The following is a 14,216-nucleotide window of genomic DNA, read 5'->3' as shown; positions in this document are numbered from 1 at the left end:
CCTTGGTAGTGCCGCAAACGTAAACAGACTCATCCCCACCGAGCGGTGTGTGCACACTCTCTGGACCTTTGTCAGGTGTGTCCTCAGCGATGAGTAGCCCTGAGCTCACACATAGCACTCCGGAAACACTCTTATCTGTTTAGCCAGCCAATTAACGTTAAACCAATGTTTGGACTTAGTGCCTGTCTCCTATAAACATGAGTAATGTATTTGCCGTAAAAATAATGATTAGAATGAATTAATCCGTCTGATATGTGTATTATATGGATTTAAATATGTTGTTTTAAGAGATTTTCATAACCCTGGATGCCACCGTTAAAAACAAACACCAGCACGCACTGTTTTGCAATCTCTTAAACAAATAAAATTGCTTTGATTTAAATAACATTTATTTTACATGACCAAACACAATAAATAACGTAATATACAAAGCTTTATAATTATTGCACATTTGTAAAATATTTTACAGTGAGTTCATACAGCCAGCAATATTTAAAGCACGAAGACTTTATTTACAGTTTTAGTTGAATATAATAACTAGATCCAATGGACCTAACATTAGATGAATTTATGTTAATTTTACCAACCAGCGTTCTCATCAATCATATATATTTTGGGGGAAATGTAAACATTATTGCCTAAAGTACCTTATATACATCTGATAGCTGATCATAATAACAAAGGATTTTAACAATCTACAAAGGTAAAGCTAATAAAAGGGTGCCATATTTTGGTTTATTTTCTTTAGCCTTAGATTATATATTAATATTTTTCATGTAAACTCAAGGAGCAAAAGTTGGTATAATCAATATCTTACATAAGTAGTCTCATCTCATTTTTTTTAAGTTGAGCTTTAAATAATTGCTATTTCATGGGGAAGTCAGCTAACACTTTATGGGATTATTTTAATAGACCCCCCAGGAGTTTTGAAATACTGCTTTTTCCCTTGAACTATTTGCCATCTGATGAAAATGGTCATTTCTCCTGGAAGACGTGTGTTTTTTTAAGAGCTTATTTTTAGGAAGTGAAAATTTGAAATCCAGTGTCTTTCAAATAACAAAAACCATGGCAGGATAAGAATTCGAAATAAATTTCATGAAATAGTGCCAATGTAGCTATAGAGATGTGTGTAACTCTTGCGTATGTATATGTTTAGGAGCCTGAGTACATATAATATGCAAATTATATCATCTACTCCTTCATAGATACATGTACATACGGAGGTAGTACACCTACATTTTGATACTCGCATCTACCCACTTCACTGGGCCCCAACAAGCACTAGCAAGTTATTTCAGGGCTTCAGCTCTTCAGAAAATCTCATTATGTGAGGAGACGAGTGGCTCTGCGGGGAGCATTATGGAAATATCTGGGCTTGATTTAATGAGGCTGTTCACATTGGTGGAATATCAACTTAACAGAGAAAAGTCTGCCCAGGGCGTCCAAGTTACCAAAATGAAAATTGGCAATTGAGATGATAAGAACGTGGCTTTCTTCTGCGGAATCACTTCAGGTAACAGAGATAACATTCAATAACATACATTCTATGCACCGAGAACAATGTTTTATGTACCGAGTCTCTTATCCGTCTCTCCTAATGACTTCCCTTAGCGGGTTGTTAGTGCTTGACAGCAGGTCTCCGTGCGGGGAACTTTTCTCCAATTCCACATTCAAAGGAGGTCCATCAGAGAGCATGATTGGCAATTTTCGTCATAATCTGCACATTATTAGCATCAAAATTGACGTGGCAGTAACACTGGTGGGTTTTGATGTGCCTTTCTTCAAGTTCAAGGAAACCCCTCCAGTCGCCGGGGTTGGCAGAGCGGGTCTCTGCAACCCAGCGGTGGCTTGGCGGCGGCGAAGGCGCAGTAGACATGCGTGAGAAATGTGCATAGACCGTCTCACCCAAGGAGAAGGAAAACCAGCAGGGAAGAGGGGTCAGGGGAGCAGAGAGTTGGAAAGGTGTCTAAGGAAGTGCTTCCGGATCTTAACAGATATCCAGAGATTCAAGTATTTCTCAGATCCAGTGGAAGCGGGCAGATATGGGGAATGGAGCTGAAAACGCCTCTCCATATCCGACAGCCCCATCCCTTCTCTTGGCGGGCCTGGCGCTCGGTGGCCACCTCCTACGCTAGCGTTGCTGGCACAACACACTCCAGCGCCTTCCGCAGCTGTAGCTCTGAAACCGAAGACCGAAATAGAGGGAAAGGAGGTAGATCTGAGGCAGAGGGGGCGACCCCACCCTCCCTTCCCACCTGGGGGAGCTCTGCTTCCCGAGGAAGGCGGCGGCCACCGGCCCCACCGGCCCAGCGCCCCAAGCGCGGGACAAATCTCACAAACACCCGCAGCCGGGCCTTCTCCGACGGCCACGCCACCTGCTCCTCTTGGCGGGGACCCCGACCTGTTCAGGACGAAGGGGGCACGGTGCCACCTCGGCCCAGGCCCGGTTAAGGAGGACGCCAGGAAGGGGAGCGAACAAGAGCAGCAGGGGAAACCTGGCTCGGGGTGACTGCTGCACCCCATTCCTCGCCGCCGCCGGGGCTCGCCGCAGCTCCGGCCACGCGGTGCGGCCTGAGGCTCGGAGGGGGACGGATTGTCTCCGGGGAGACCAAGAGCTCAGATCAGAGGCGGGGAGCGGGGCCTGGGAGGCCAGAAACGCACAGGAGGGACGGAGGAGAGGCGGCTGGGCGGCAAATACAAAAATAGAACTACTTTGTGGGGGAGGGGCCGCGGCCGGACTCGCACTCGCCGCCCCCTTCCTCCGGACCTGGGGCAGTTTCCCCGGGGCCTCGCGCCCGGGCGCCCCCTGGCGGCCGCGGGGACAGCGGGCAGCGCGCGCAGGGTGCAGGGGGCGCGCGGGGGGCCCCGGGCACACGCGGCGAGGGCGGGCGCGGCCCCCTAGCGGCAGCCGCGCGTAGTTATCTGGTGAGCGGCGCCTCGTCCCTCTGGTCCGGCGGGCTCACGGCGGTCTTGCTGAGCACCGCGGCCGAGTAGGGCAGGAAGCCGCTCTCGGAGCGCGGCGCCGCGGCGCTGCAGCCGAAGTCCGAGCCCCCCGCCCCCGCGCCGCCGCCGCCGCCGCCACCGCCGCCGCCGCCACCCCGGGAGCCCAGGGCCGCGGCGGCAGCGGCGGCGGCGGCGGCGGCTGACTGGCTACTGTGGCAACTGAGGCACGAGCAGGGCGCGGACCCGCCGCTGGGGGGCGCGCCGGCCGCCGCCGCCGAGGAGGCCGCCGCCGCCGCCGCCGCCGCCGCAGCCGCCGCCGAGGCCGCGCTGTTGAGCCCCGCGGCGGCCGCCGGCGCCTGGTAGAGGCCCGGGTGGCGGAAGCTGCACAGCAGCTCGGGCCGCGAGTAGGGGTGCGAGAGGGCGCGGAAGGTGTCCAGCGGGCGGATGGACGTGGCGAAGGGCGACGAGGCGGCGGCGGCGCCCGAGGCGGCGGCGGCGGCGGCGGCGGCCGTGACGCCCACGTGCGGGTAGTAGTGCAGCGGCACGTGCGAGTGGAAGGGGTAGGGCAGGCTTCCGGTGGCGGCCGCGTGCGTCATCATGTAGGTGTAGAAGCTGGGGTCGGCCGGGTGCGGCCAGGACATGGCCAGGCGCTGCCGCTTGTCCTTCATGCGCCGGTTCTGGAACCACACCTGCGGGGAGAGCCGCGCCGCGACCCGGGTTAGGGAGCGCCACGCGGACCCGCTCCCGCCCGGGCCGGCCTGCCCCGTGCCGCCGCCACAGTGGGCCGGCCTGGGCTCCGCCGCGGAGCGCAAGTCGAGCCCCGCGGACCCCCCTGCTGCGGCGCAGCGGCTCCTGGGCCCTGCCCTCGCGCCGGCGGCTCTTGCTGGTCCTCACCCAAACCGGTCCTCTGTCCTGCCACCCAGACACCTGCCCGGCCCGGCCTCCCAACCCGGGGCTTGTACCCGGATCCTGGGCAACCAGGGGCAGAGAGGCAGCGGCGGCGGGGGCAGCCTGCCAGAGGGGCGGCCTCAGGGCGGACCTGCCCCCAAGGGGCCCGAGACTGTCCTCCCGGTGGCAGTGGTGATTTTGTTGGAATCGTTTGCCTGAAATAATGGCGGGGCCCGTGTCCCCTTTAAGTCGGGCGACTTCACCCCTCCCAACAGAGCCGCTAATAAAGGTATCATTGGTCACAACCCGAAATTCAAGAAAGAGCCCGAGCGAACGAACCGACCAGCGTGTTCTGCATCCCTGCCCTAAAGCTGGGGCTTCCTCTTTTCTAGAAAGCGAGGCCCCCGTGAAGGGTTCACGAAGGCGCCCAACCTCCAGTCTGAACCTCTCCCTGGCGGATAATAAAATTAATCACCTAAAGACAATAAGGACTATTTCGTTTTTGTTCCCCCAGCTCCAAGAGGTTGCCTTTCGTCACCCCTCCCTCCCCCTTGGCCTAAAGAAAACTGTTCAGGAAACTACTTTCTCTAGCCAATCGATTTTTTAAAAATACAGTATCCTTCTCCCCTCGTTGTAACGATTTATGTGAAAAATAAATCTCGGAGATCGAGAGTGAATGAGAAGTTTCACCTCTGGTTCGTGCTTGAAGAACAAAGCCAGCCGGCTTGGCCACCGAGAGGGAAGTGGGTCCACCACGGGCTCTGGCCCTGGACACCTGGTCAGGCTCGAGCCCAAGCGCGGATTTGCGACCGGGGCGCCGCCTGTCAGGGGCCTTTTCCAGGCCAGCCGGCCGCCCCGCCGTTCTCGCATCCGGCGGAGAGGAATGAGCCAACTCCTTGGCCGACCAGCCCCAGTGCGTTTCCATGCCCGGGTTAAACCTGCCCCCGCCGAAAGGGGAAAAGAAAGGAACAAGCCACCCAGAACCCACCCGCTCTCCCCCTAGGAGGGAGGCCCGAGCAGGCGCCATACCTTGATGGTGGTTTCGGGCAGGTTGAGCGCGGCGGCCAGCTCGCACCGGCGGGGCCGCGACACGTAGTTCTCCCGGTAGAACTCCTTCTCCAGGCGCGCGATCTGCTCGCGGGTGAACGCCGTGCGATAGCGCCGCACCTGATCCGCGCCCGAGCCTGAGCCGCCCAGCGCCGCGCCCCCGCCGCCGCCGCCGCCGCCGCCGCCTCCATGCAGGCTGCCGAGGCCCGAGCCCGGCGTCGACGTGGTGCTGCCGGCGGCCGAGCCGCTGTCCGTGTAGCCTAGTAAAAAACGGCCGACGGCGCGTGAGTCGCTGGAGGACCCTGAGCCCCGAGCCCCGGCTGCGCGCAGCTGGGGGAAGCCGCGACCAGGGAGGCGAGGAGCTGCCAGAATTGATAGGGTCTGTCATGCTTACAAATTGCTGCCGTTAATGGGATCAATAAAGTTTGGGGAGCCCCTCATAACCCAAGAATCCGAGTGGAATTAAAGAAGGGTTTGGGTGGCTTGGTTTGGCTTTTTGTTTTTCGATTGAGGATTAGAGATTTTCAAATCTGGAGCAAAATCGGCCTAAAGGGAAAGTGCCCAGGTTCACGTGCAACTTGGAAAGCTCTGGGTTTGCAATGGTTTGGAGACAGCACAGCGGGAGAGTTTTGTCTTAGGCCTTTGGACACCCTCCCCCTTTTTCCCCCCTCTTCTCTATTTTGGTTAGTCTTTGGGGGTTTAGATAAAAAATATATATTTTAAGAGTTGCAAAACAGCTGCAGCTCAAATGAGAGTCGTTGAGGTGTGGAGTCTAGTTTCAACTCCTTTCCTCCCTAACCCCAAGCGGGCTGAGCGGAGGTGCCCGGCCAGGGTCCCTCCGGTTTGTCGGGAAGAATTCTCCTGCACTTGACCCTGGGGGTTCCCAGGCAGTGCGCTAAGAAGTTAGGAGCAGTTGCCCGGGGCACCCTTCCCCAAGAGGGCCTCAGCTGCGGGCCCCGCCGGGGTGCAGACACATTTTCTCCGGCTCTGGAGCAGAGAGGGGTAGTGGGATGGGGACAGGCTTGGCGTCCCAGGCCCGCACCTCGCTGGATTTGGGGGTTGGGGGGCTCCGAGGAGCAGAACCGGCGGGCACGGTCCTCCAGCCTTGCCCCGCTCTCACGGAAGCCCAGGCGGCATAGCTCTGGGCCAGAGGGTCCGTTAGGGGCCCCGGGGCTGGGCAGGGCCGGCGGGGGAGGCCGGGTGGCCGGCCGGCCGAGGGAGGACCGGGCTAGAGGGGGTGGCGGCGTGGGCGGGCGCGGTTACCTTTGCCATTGTTTTCCTTGAGCGGCGCGGCCCCGAGGCCTCCCGGGGAGCGCAGCGCTGAGCAGCCCACCTCCACGTCGCTGCTCATGTCGGCCTCGGCGGCCGCCTCGGAATAATGGCCCGGCTTCTTGCGGCTCTCGGCGGCGGAGGCAATTTCGGCGGAGACGGAGCTCTCGCTGCCCGGGTGCTGCAGGTTGAATAAAGTGTCTATTTCGAATTTGCCTTTGGCGGGGAGCTCTCCCAGAGCGCCGTGCAGCGGGGCAGACGGCAGGCGCGGGCTGAGGCGAGCCGGGTGCTGCGAATTTTCCAGGGCCTCCAGCACAGCGTTGCCCGCCGAGTCGGACAAACCGGAGAACCTCTTGGCGGCCGCGGGGCTGTGCAGCCCTCTCTCCATCAGAATCATCTCTTTTCTTATTCTTTCCATCATCTCAGCTTTCTAAAAAATGTCACAGTGGCCCGGCTGTACCGTCCTAATGATGGACTGCGCCTAGGGCTAATTCTCATTCAGCCTCAGCGAGCGCCTCTAAATATTATTATCTCTTTTGGGGGGAGGCGGAAAAAATTGTGGGATGCCAGAGCGAGGGAATGACTGGTCAAAATGACCCATACATCCTTCCGAGTCCGAGATGTCATTCATCAAAAAGTAGCGCCCGCTCGTCATTAAGGTACGAATGACGCCTTTCGAATAATCATTTATTGTAACAGGTTTATAAGCAAATAAATACACGCTCCTGTCAGTGGGTGATGAAGGCGGCTTCGGAGCAGACAAATAGATCCAGGTAGGAGGCGAGAAGAGACAAGAAGTGAGGAAGGAGGCTCCGGTCCTTGCCCGCTCGGAGCCTGCTCTGCCCGCCCGCCCGCCCGGGGGGTTGGCCTCGGGGGTGAAATTGACAGTCTGATTAATAGAGCGCGCCGCGGCACATTTCCCCCTTCATTTAGGGACATCATTACGCTCTCAGTTTGCTGGGTTGCCCCTCAGGTCCTAATCATGCAGCGCCTTCCTCATTTTTCCTCGGACACAGATACGTGTTAAATAATAGATAATGCTTTGAGTTTCCAGAGTAGATCGTTGGGAAGGGATTTTTTTTTTTAACATTTACAAGCTGGGGGCGTGAGAGAAGGGAGGCCAAAGGGGAGGATGCAGGAAGAGTTGCGTAAGGCGACCTTACCTCCACTCTAGGTTACTTATCTGACCGATTGCAGAACCAAATACGTATTTTATTTAACAAATAAGATGCTGGGTTCTCTCCCGCCCTAGATCTCAGCCTCTGACTAGCTGCTTTCCCTTCCACCCCAGCACAGAAGAGACAGAGAGAGAGAGAGAGAGAGAGAGAGAGAGAGAGAGAGAGAGAGAGAGAGAGAGAGAGAGAGAGAGAGAGAGAGAGAGAGAGAGAGAGAATAGCTCTTCTGGAATTTTGAAAGCGCTTTTGGTGCTACGTGGCCTGGGAGGTGCGGTCGGCCGGCGCATCCAAACGGAAATCATTACATTAGGTCCTCTCTGATTTTCTAACACCGTTTGCAGAGCGAGTTCTGAACTCGAAGTCGCGGGTTTTTCACTTTTATAATCCTGCTGATGGATGGGCTTCTCGCCTACGCATGGTCCCTGGGGGAAATAAACTCCACTGGATGATTTGATAGCAGAATTCGACAGTTAACGTTAAACATAGTCGCGATGGGCGGTACAATATGGGCCGGCCCAAATCCACTTTTTTACGTCGCCAGTTCTCCCCTTCCCTTCGCAAATCAAATTCTTTGTGCCAACGTCCTCAATCTTTGGATTTGTAAGGGTGTGTGTGTGTGTGTGTGTGTGTGTGTTGCCTTCTCCCCATCCACCACCACCACTTCTTGGCCCTCCGTTTCCCATCCTTTCTCTTCGTCCTCCCCTCCCCCCTTACCTGTGGCCCCGGATATTCCCGGCGCGGAGACCAGCCGCGGCTAATCGCCCACCAGCCTCGCTGCTGCTCCTCGCGGCCTCAGCTTGGCAGCTGAGCCTCTGGGCGATAACATTGATGGTTATAATGACGCCGGTGGCAACCATTTTAACGAAGATCAATCTTCCCTGGAGGCCGCTCTGCGTCTCCTCCCGCGCCTCCGCCCCTCACCCCCCTGCCAGGGCCTGAGATGCGCTGGGCCCGCCCGCAAGCCGCCCCAAGAGGAAGCTCTGCGGGCAGAGTAGGGCACCGGGGAGGGCCGGAACCCCACACCGAGGAGGGCCTGCTAGCTGCCTACGCGGTCGGGCGAGAGACCCTGGCAATCTGGGCTCTGGGCACCGGTCCCACATTTCCGCCCCGCCGGCGCCCCCTCCCTCCACCTCCCGCCACACCCAGCTTATCAGGGTTCATTGGGGGCACTCTCTGCCCAGTGCTAGGTTGGCAAGTTCCTTTTAACCTTCGACCCGTTGGGAACGCATCAGGAATGTAAGGGGAGACAGGTATGAAGTATCAGCAGAATATATATATATATTATATACATATATAGTCAGTGCCAAAAGTTTCCCTCCTGTTCTCCCTTGGCGCCAACTTATTCCAATAACTCGCGCTTTGCTTCGAAAATCAATTCCACCTCTGGAAGGTAATAAACATGCTCCGTCCAGGTGAGCAGCTCAGCGCTCCAAGGCGCGTGGGTGGGAGAGGCCATAGGGGAGAGGACGACCTGGCCCATCATCCGTCTCCGCCCCAACCCCTACCCTGGATCCCATCCTGCTTCATGCCACCCTCGCTCCCGCTTTGGACCACTGGCGCCGTTGGAGACCCGGGACAGACGCCCCCACCTCGTCCCCGAGGCCCCCAGAGTGGCGCCCAGATCTTCCGCGCCCCCTCCCGCCCCGCCCTGGATAGGCCATTAGTAAGTGGGGGGGGGGGAAGCGCTGCTCCAGGGAGTCCAGTGGGATATCCGGCCCCCTCCCGGAAGACTCCCGTGTCTCCGCGAGCTCCAGGGTCAGTTTCGGAGCAGGTCCAGCACCTTGGTCCACTGGGGCGAGTAGGAAGCGGCCCCTGGCCCCGGGCGGGCATGGGGGATGCTGGGGGTGGGGTGGGAGACGACCGAGGTGCGGCCTGGGCGGAAGTCTGTGGAGGCCTTTATTGCTGTCGTTTGGCGCCCCCGTCTGTTTTACTCTCGGTGGTGGCGACTGTGGGATGCTTTTCAAGCGCTGAAACAGTGCCCCGGGCGAGGATGGTGAGGGCGACCCCTTACTCGGTCCCTGGGTTTGCAATTCCCCAGTCCGTCCCTCCTGTCCTCTGAGACCCTGTGGCCCCAGCCCCTGGGGCCTGCGCCAAACCAGACCGAAGCCTCAGTCTGTTGAGAAGGGAAAGCGCCATTTCTCAATGACATCTTCTTTCTTTCTTTTTTTAAAAACATTTTATTAGGGGCTCATACAACTCTTATCACAATCCATACATATACATACATCAATTGTATAAAGCACATCTGTACATTCATTGCCCTCACCATTTTCAAAGCATTTGCTCTCCACTTAAGCCCTTTGCATCAGGTCCTCTTTTTTTCCCCTCCCTCCCTGTTCCCCCCTCCCTCATGAGCCCTTGATAATTTATAGATTATTATTTTGTCATATCTTGCCCTATCCGGTGTCTCCCTTCACCCCCTTCTCTGTTGTCCGTCCCCCAGGGAGGAGGTCACATGTGGATCCTTGTAATCGGTTCCCCCTTTTCCAACCTCCTCACCCTCGGCCCTCCCAGTATCGCCCCTCACACCCCTGGTCCTGAAGATATCATCCACCCTGGATTCCCTGTGCCTCCAGCTCCTATCTGCACCAGTGTATGAAATCTTTCATTAGTGGTTTTGAAACAATTTTGCACCTTTTAACTCACACTAACATTACGTACATTAGCAGGTCTATTCAAAAAAGTACATTCGAGACCCGGTCAGGAAAACAACTCAGTAAACAAACAGGTAACATTTCCCCGCTACACTATGTTACATGGCGCACAGTGGACAGTCCAAGCCATGTTTAATGACCCTTCGTGTATTTAGAGCCCACAACCATCATTGGGAGTCACATCGGCTCCCGTACAGCTTACTGTGCAAGTCTCAGCAAGTTTAACGTACAGGATCTCCATAGCTCACATCAATGCTTCCGTTAGTTACTGTTCGCATTCATTTTTCCAAGAAGAGGGCCAAGCAGGCCGAGAGGGCCTGATTTCGACTTACCTCTCAGGTACTATCACACTGGTGAAGAAGTTAACATGCTGGGCGCCCTTTGGGGTTGATTTTCTCAGTCTGTGGGTGTCTTCGTTGAAGATAGGCCCACCTTGGAAGTCCCCAGTCTGTGTGGAGGGCGGTGAGTACAGGAGCAGAGTTTGGGATGAAATGCCCAAACCTGGCCCTTCCTCCAGAGTATCCAGGATGGGACAGGGCCTGCCAAATGTCCCTGGATTTTAGACACCAACGCCTTCTACCCACTGAGAAGATACAGGGTCCACGCAATAAACCAAGAACAAGGGAATCCGACTTAGGCCGCGCGGTTTGGCAGGAATTTTTAAGATGCCTGGTTGGAGGGGGCCGGAGAGGGGGACTTACTTCATTTGGGCTGAACAGCCTTTTTTTTGATGGGATGACATGAAAGAAGCCTAATTTTCTTTTTTTGTTAGGCCTCCAGACTAAATATTTATTTCTCAACCAGCAGCGGGTCCTCCGTGGTGAAGTGGTAAACACTGTTGGCTTGCGACTTCAGGTAATAAAATCTGTCCCTGGCTGCTTGAGGGAAACGGCACTGGTGAAACCCAGGCTTCCCAGAGCCCAGGTGGAACCCGGGCCTGACGTCCCTCTTCCTCAGGAGGGTCCCAGACCCCACTGTCCAGGGCCATGAAGTGGGATCCATGTGCTCGCCTGCTGAGATGAGAGCTGGAGGGTAACACAGCCTGGGCTTCCAGCTCTGGGCACATTTTTGTTAGACTGGATGTGGCCCTGTGCCTGGAGGTTTGGGTTTATAAAGGAAGACGCCGTTTTTTTAGTGATTCCAAGGCTGGCTTCCCACTGGTGACTTTACGCTACCATCCCTCCCTCCGCCAGCCACGTCTGTCCAGTGTCTGGGTCTCTCTGGCTGCCTCTGTCTCTCTTCTTCCTTCTTCCTAAAATTCTGCGTCCCACCCGGGACTGACCGGGCTGAGCAGCTGGCTCTGCCCCCTGATTTCTGAGGCAGCCCAGGCCCGCGCCTGCTCACGGAGCTCGTGCGCCCTCAGCACGCGACAGGAAGACTTGCAGGGACATCTAGTGCCCGCGTGGGGAACTGCGGGCTGCCGGTCCAGAGATGAGGCCCCGCGACCAGCCGAACCCTCCTCGAGCCCCACCCCCAGCTCTCCTTTGGGCATTTTCCTACCCTTCATCCCTCAGGCCCGCGTCTGACCATGAAATGGATCCCCAACAGAGAATGGAGAGAGCCTGACTTACTGTCCTTTATCCCCTGGGACTCCAGGTGGCCTGAACTACAAAATGTTCCCAGAAAAGTGTATTCCGAAGGCAGCTCCACACCTTGAGATGTCTGCAAACCAGCTGTAAACTGCTTGTGGTCCCAACTATGGTTTTCCGAAGAAACTAGGAGCTGCCCAGTCCCTGAGCTCTGGCCCCACTGCCCCGGTAGGCACTGGGCAGTGAGGGCCCCGCCCTGAGGGGGTGGCAGAAGAGACTGGTGGCGTTTACCTCCCTGGGGTCCCGAGGAGTTCTCAGTATCCCTGAAGCTTGGTGCCCTGAGGGAGGCAAAACTGGTCTCACCCAGTAACTTTCGAGTTTGGAGAGGTTTTTGTTGATGCTGTTCCCGTTGTAAACGATTTTCATTTAACCAACCTAAAACCTACTGGCTAGGCGCTCTGGTAATGCAGGGTTTAAAGCGCTCAGCTTTTCACGGCAGAGCCAGTGCTTCCAATGCGCCAGCCAGGGGTTTCCTCAGGATTTACCGTCTTGGGAACGCAACGGGGCAGTTTAATGCTGTCCTGAGGCGTCGCGAGTGGACTCAATTGCGGGGTAGTTCACTGTGTGAGAACATATCACACAGAGAGCGTGAGCAGAGCTGGGCAATCTTAGCCTTTCCTAGGGTTTGCCTCTCTCCACCCCAGATCTGATGCTTTTTATCCCCTAAAGGGGTCCAGTTGGAGTGAAAATCAACCCTGTATTTCTGGGAGAGGGAAAAATTCACTCCACGGGTAGCAGGACCCAGAGCTGGTAGTGGCCAATGATGTAGCCAGCTACTTTGTGTGTCGCAGGGCTACCTTGGTATTAGGACTATTCCTGCTCTCACTGTACTTCCTCCAAGTGCAGGATTAGGGTGCCTTGCTCTTCCTGGTGGGGTCCATTAAATTAAACCCATTTCAAAGGAACCTCTAGGACCCCTCATGCCACCACTGAGCCCACTGCTAATGGCTGGGCACTTTGATTCTCTCCACTAAATACATTCCAAAGCCTGCAACAAACAGGGAAGTGATTTAAAAGATTAGAGAGAATGTGATTTCCAGAGCTGGGTGGATCCATAAATTGGGTAAGCTTGGAGGGGGGCAGGAGCAGAACGATGCATTAGAGAATGACTGAGCTGACCTCACTTGCTCTAGCAAGGTGGCACTTTGGGAGAAGGAAATGCCACCAGTGTTTCTCACCCAAATCAGGAATGGTGGCAAAACTGGTTTCACAGACTAACACTTTAGGGTTTGGAGCGATCTCTGGTTGCAAAGGATTTTCATTTAACAAAGAGGTTTTGGGTTGTGGAAACTCCAACCTAGAACACCCCCAGCCTGGCCAGCTACAGAGAAAGAACCCTAAAATGAGTTCTGACACCAGGTATATAATCTATATACCTGGAGCAAAAACAGCCTCAAAATCCCCTACTATACCCACCATACTGAAACTGATCTGTCTCTGCCTCTCCTTAGTTCATAAACCAAACAACTCACCTTTGCCTGGTTCTCAGCCATAGCCCTATGATGCGATAGCAGCAACTACCCTGGGGTGCTGGCTAGAGATCCCCACAGGGTCCTGTCAGAGCCCCCTTCCTAAGGGGAATCCGGTTTTAACTACCCTGGGGCAGATTTTGTGTTTCTGGGCTAGATAGCAAGTGGCAAAGCTCATTATTGTTCAAAACCTGCCCTGTTTCTGAAAGGTCAGAGTGGGCAGAGACACTTTCTAGTCCCATTGGGAAGTTGGATGCCTGGCTACAGCTGAGAAAGCCTTTCCCTACAAGAACCTTCAGTTGAATTGACAACGCCTCACCACCCAGTCCTGCACAACGTAATTTGCTGTGTGGAAAATTAACCAAAATTGACAGCTACCTAAAATCAGCAAATCTTGACAAGGTTTTTCCTCCATCTTAATTTCACTTTCATCATTTTTTACAGCATTTAATCTGCTGTTGGGGAGAAAATTGAGGTGTTCTACTCTTGTAAAGAGTTACAGTTTCAGAAACCCACAGAGACATTTTACCCTATCCTATAGGGTCACTGAGTCGGAATTGACTCCCGGGCAGTGAATGTGATTGGGTTTTGAGTCCACTATTAAGATATGTTTATCAGATAGCATATGGAACAGAAAGCCAGCACACAAAACCACGGGAACATTTAGTTTTAGGAGAGTGGGTGTTCACTGACTTTAGTTATGCCTTTAATATATTTTTCAAGTCACAGGGAACTTTGCTTTTAAATACAAAACAAACAAACAAAAATACATACTTTCCTTCTCAGAGAACACTAAAGGGAGACAAGGGGAAATGAAAGCATTTCGAAGTGGCATCTCGTGGTTAGTTTTGATACCAAACTTTATGGAAGAATTTCCAGGTCAAAACTTGAAAAATCAACCTTCACATCGCCTGGTCCAGAACTGCTGTCACCAACTTTCACCTTCTCCCAAGCAGCCAAGGGCACACTTGCAAACTTCTCATCCCTATTACTCTTAGCAAATGCTCAAGTCCCTTCTAACTTGGATGCAATCAGGACCATGTGCACAGATTTTTTAAAAAGCCAAGTTCTTTTGCTTTTTCTTCCTAGGACACCCCACCACCACTACCATCAAATGTCCTTTTTATGGGTACCGAATATTTGGTGCCCATTGATATTTCCACCACTGACAATCCCACTTTA

The 14,216-nt window shown here is 54.7% G+C and overlaps 1 protein-coding gene across 1 annotated transcript; it reads right to left on the bottom strand.

The window, feature by feature from the left end:
• Positions 1-2,918: 2,918 nt before the first annotated feature.
• EVX2 (even-skipped homeobox 2) lies at positions 2,919-6,568 on the bottom strand. Its single transcript, XM_075530452.1, has 3 exons — positions 6,142-6,568; positions 4,861-5,138; positions 2,919-3,632 (listed from the first exon to the last, which is right to left on the bottom strand). The coding sequence occupies exons 1-3, from the start codon at positions 6,566-6,568 to the stop codon at positions 2,919-2,921; spliced, it is 1,419 nt and encodes a 472-aa protein (XP_075386567.1).
• Positions 6,569-14,216: the final 7,648 nt, after the last annotated feature.

This window comes from Tenrec ecaudatus, chromosome 13, assembly GCF_050624435.1.
Source record: "Tenrec ecaudatus isolate mTenEca1 chromosome 13, mTenEca1.hap1, whole genome shotgun sequence".
Classification (NCBI taxonomy): Eukaryota; Metazoa; Chordata; class Mammalia; order Afrosoricida; family Tenrecidae; genus Tenrec; species Tenrec ecaudatus.
This window is presented reverse-complemented; position numbering and strand designations above follow the sequence as displayed.

What these genes read in the sequence shown, in the direction of transcription:
- EVX2 (XM_075530452.1), bottom strand. Translation starts at nt 6,568, where the DNA reads ATGATGGAAAGAATAAGAAAAGAGATGATTCTGATGGAGAGAGGGCTG. An exon ending in CAAGGAAAACAATGGCAAAG is followed by an intron (nt 5,139 to 6,141) that starts GTAACCGCGCCC and finishes GTTTTTTACTAG; the next exon opens with GCTACACGGACAGCGGCTCG. An exon ending in TGCCCGAAACCACCATCAAG is followed by an intron (nt 3,633 to 4,860) that starts GTATGGCGCCTG and finishes CTCTCCCCGCAG; the next exon opens with GTGTGGTTCCAGAACCGGCG.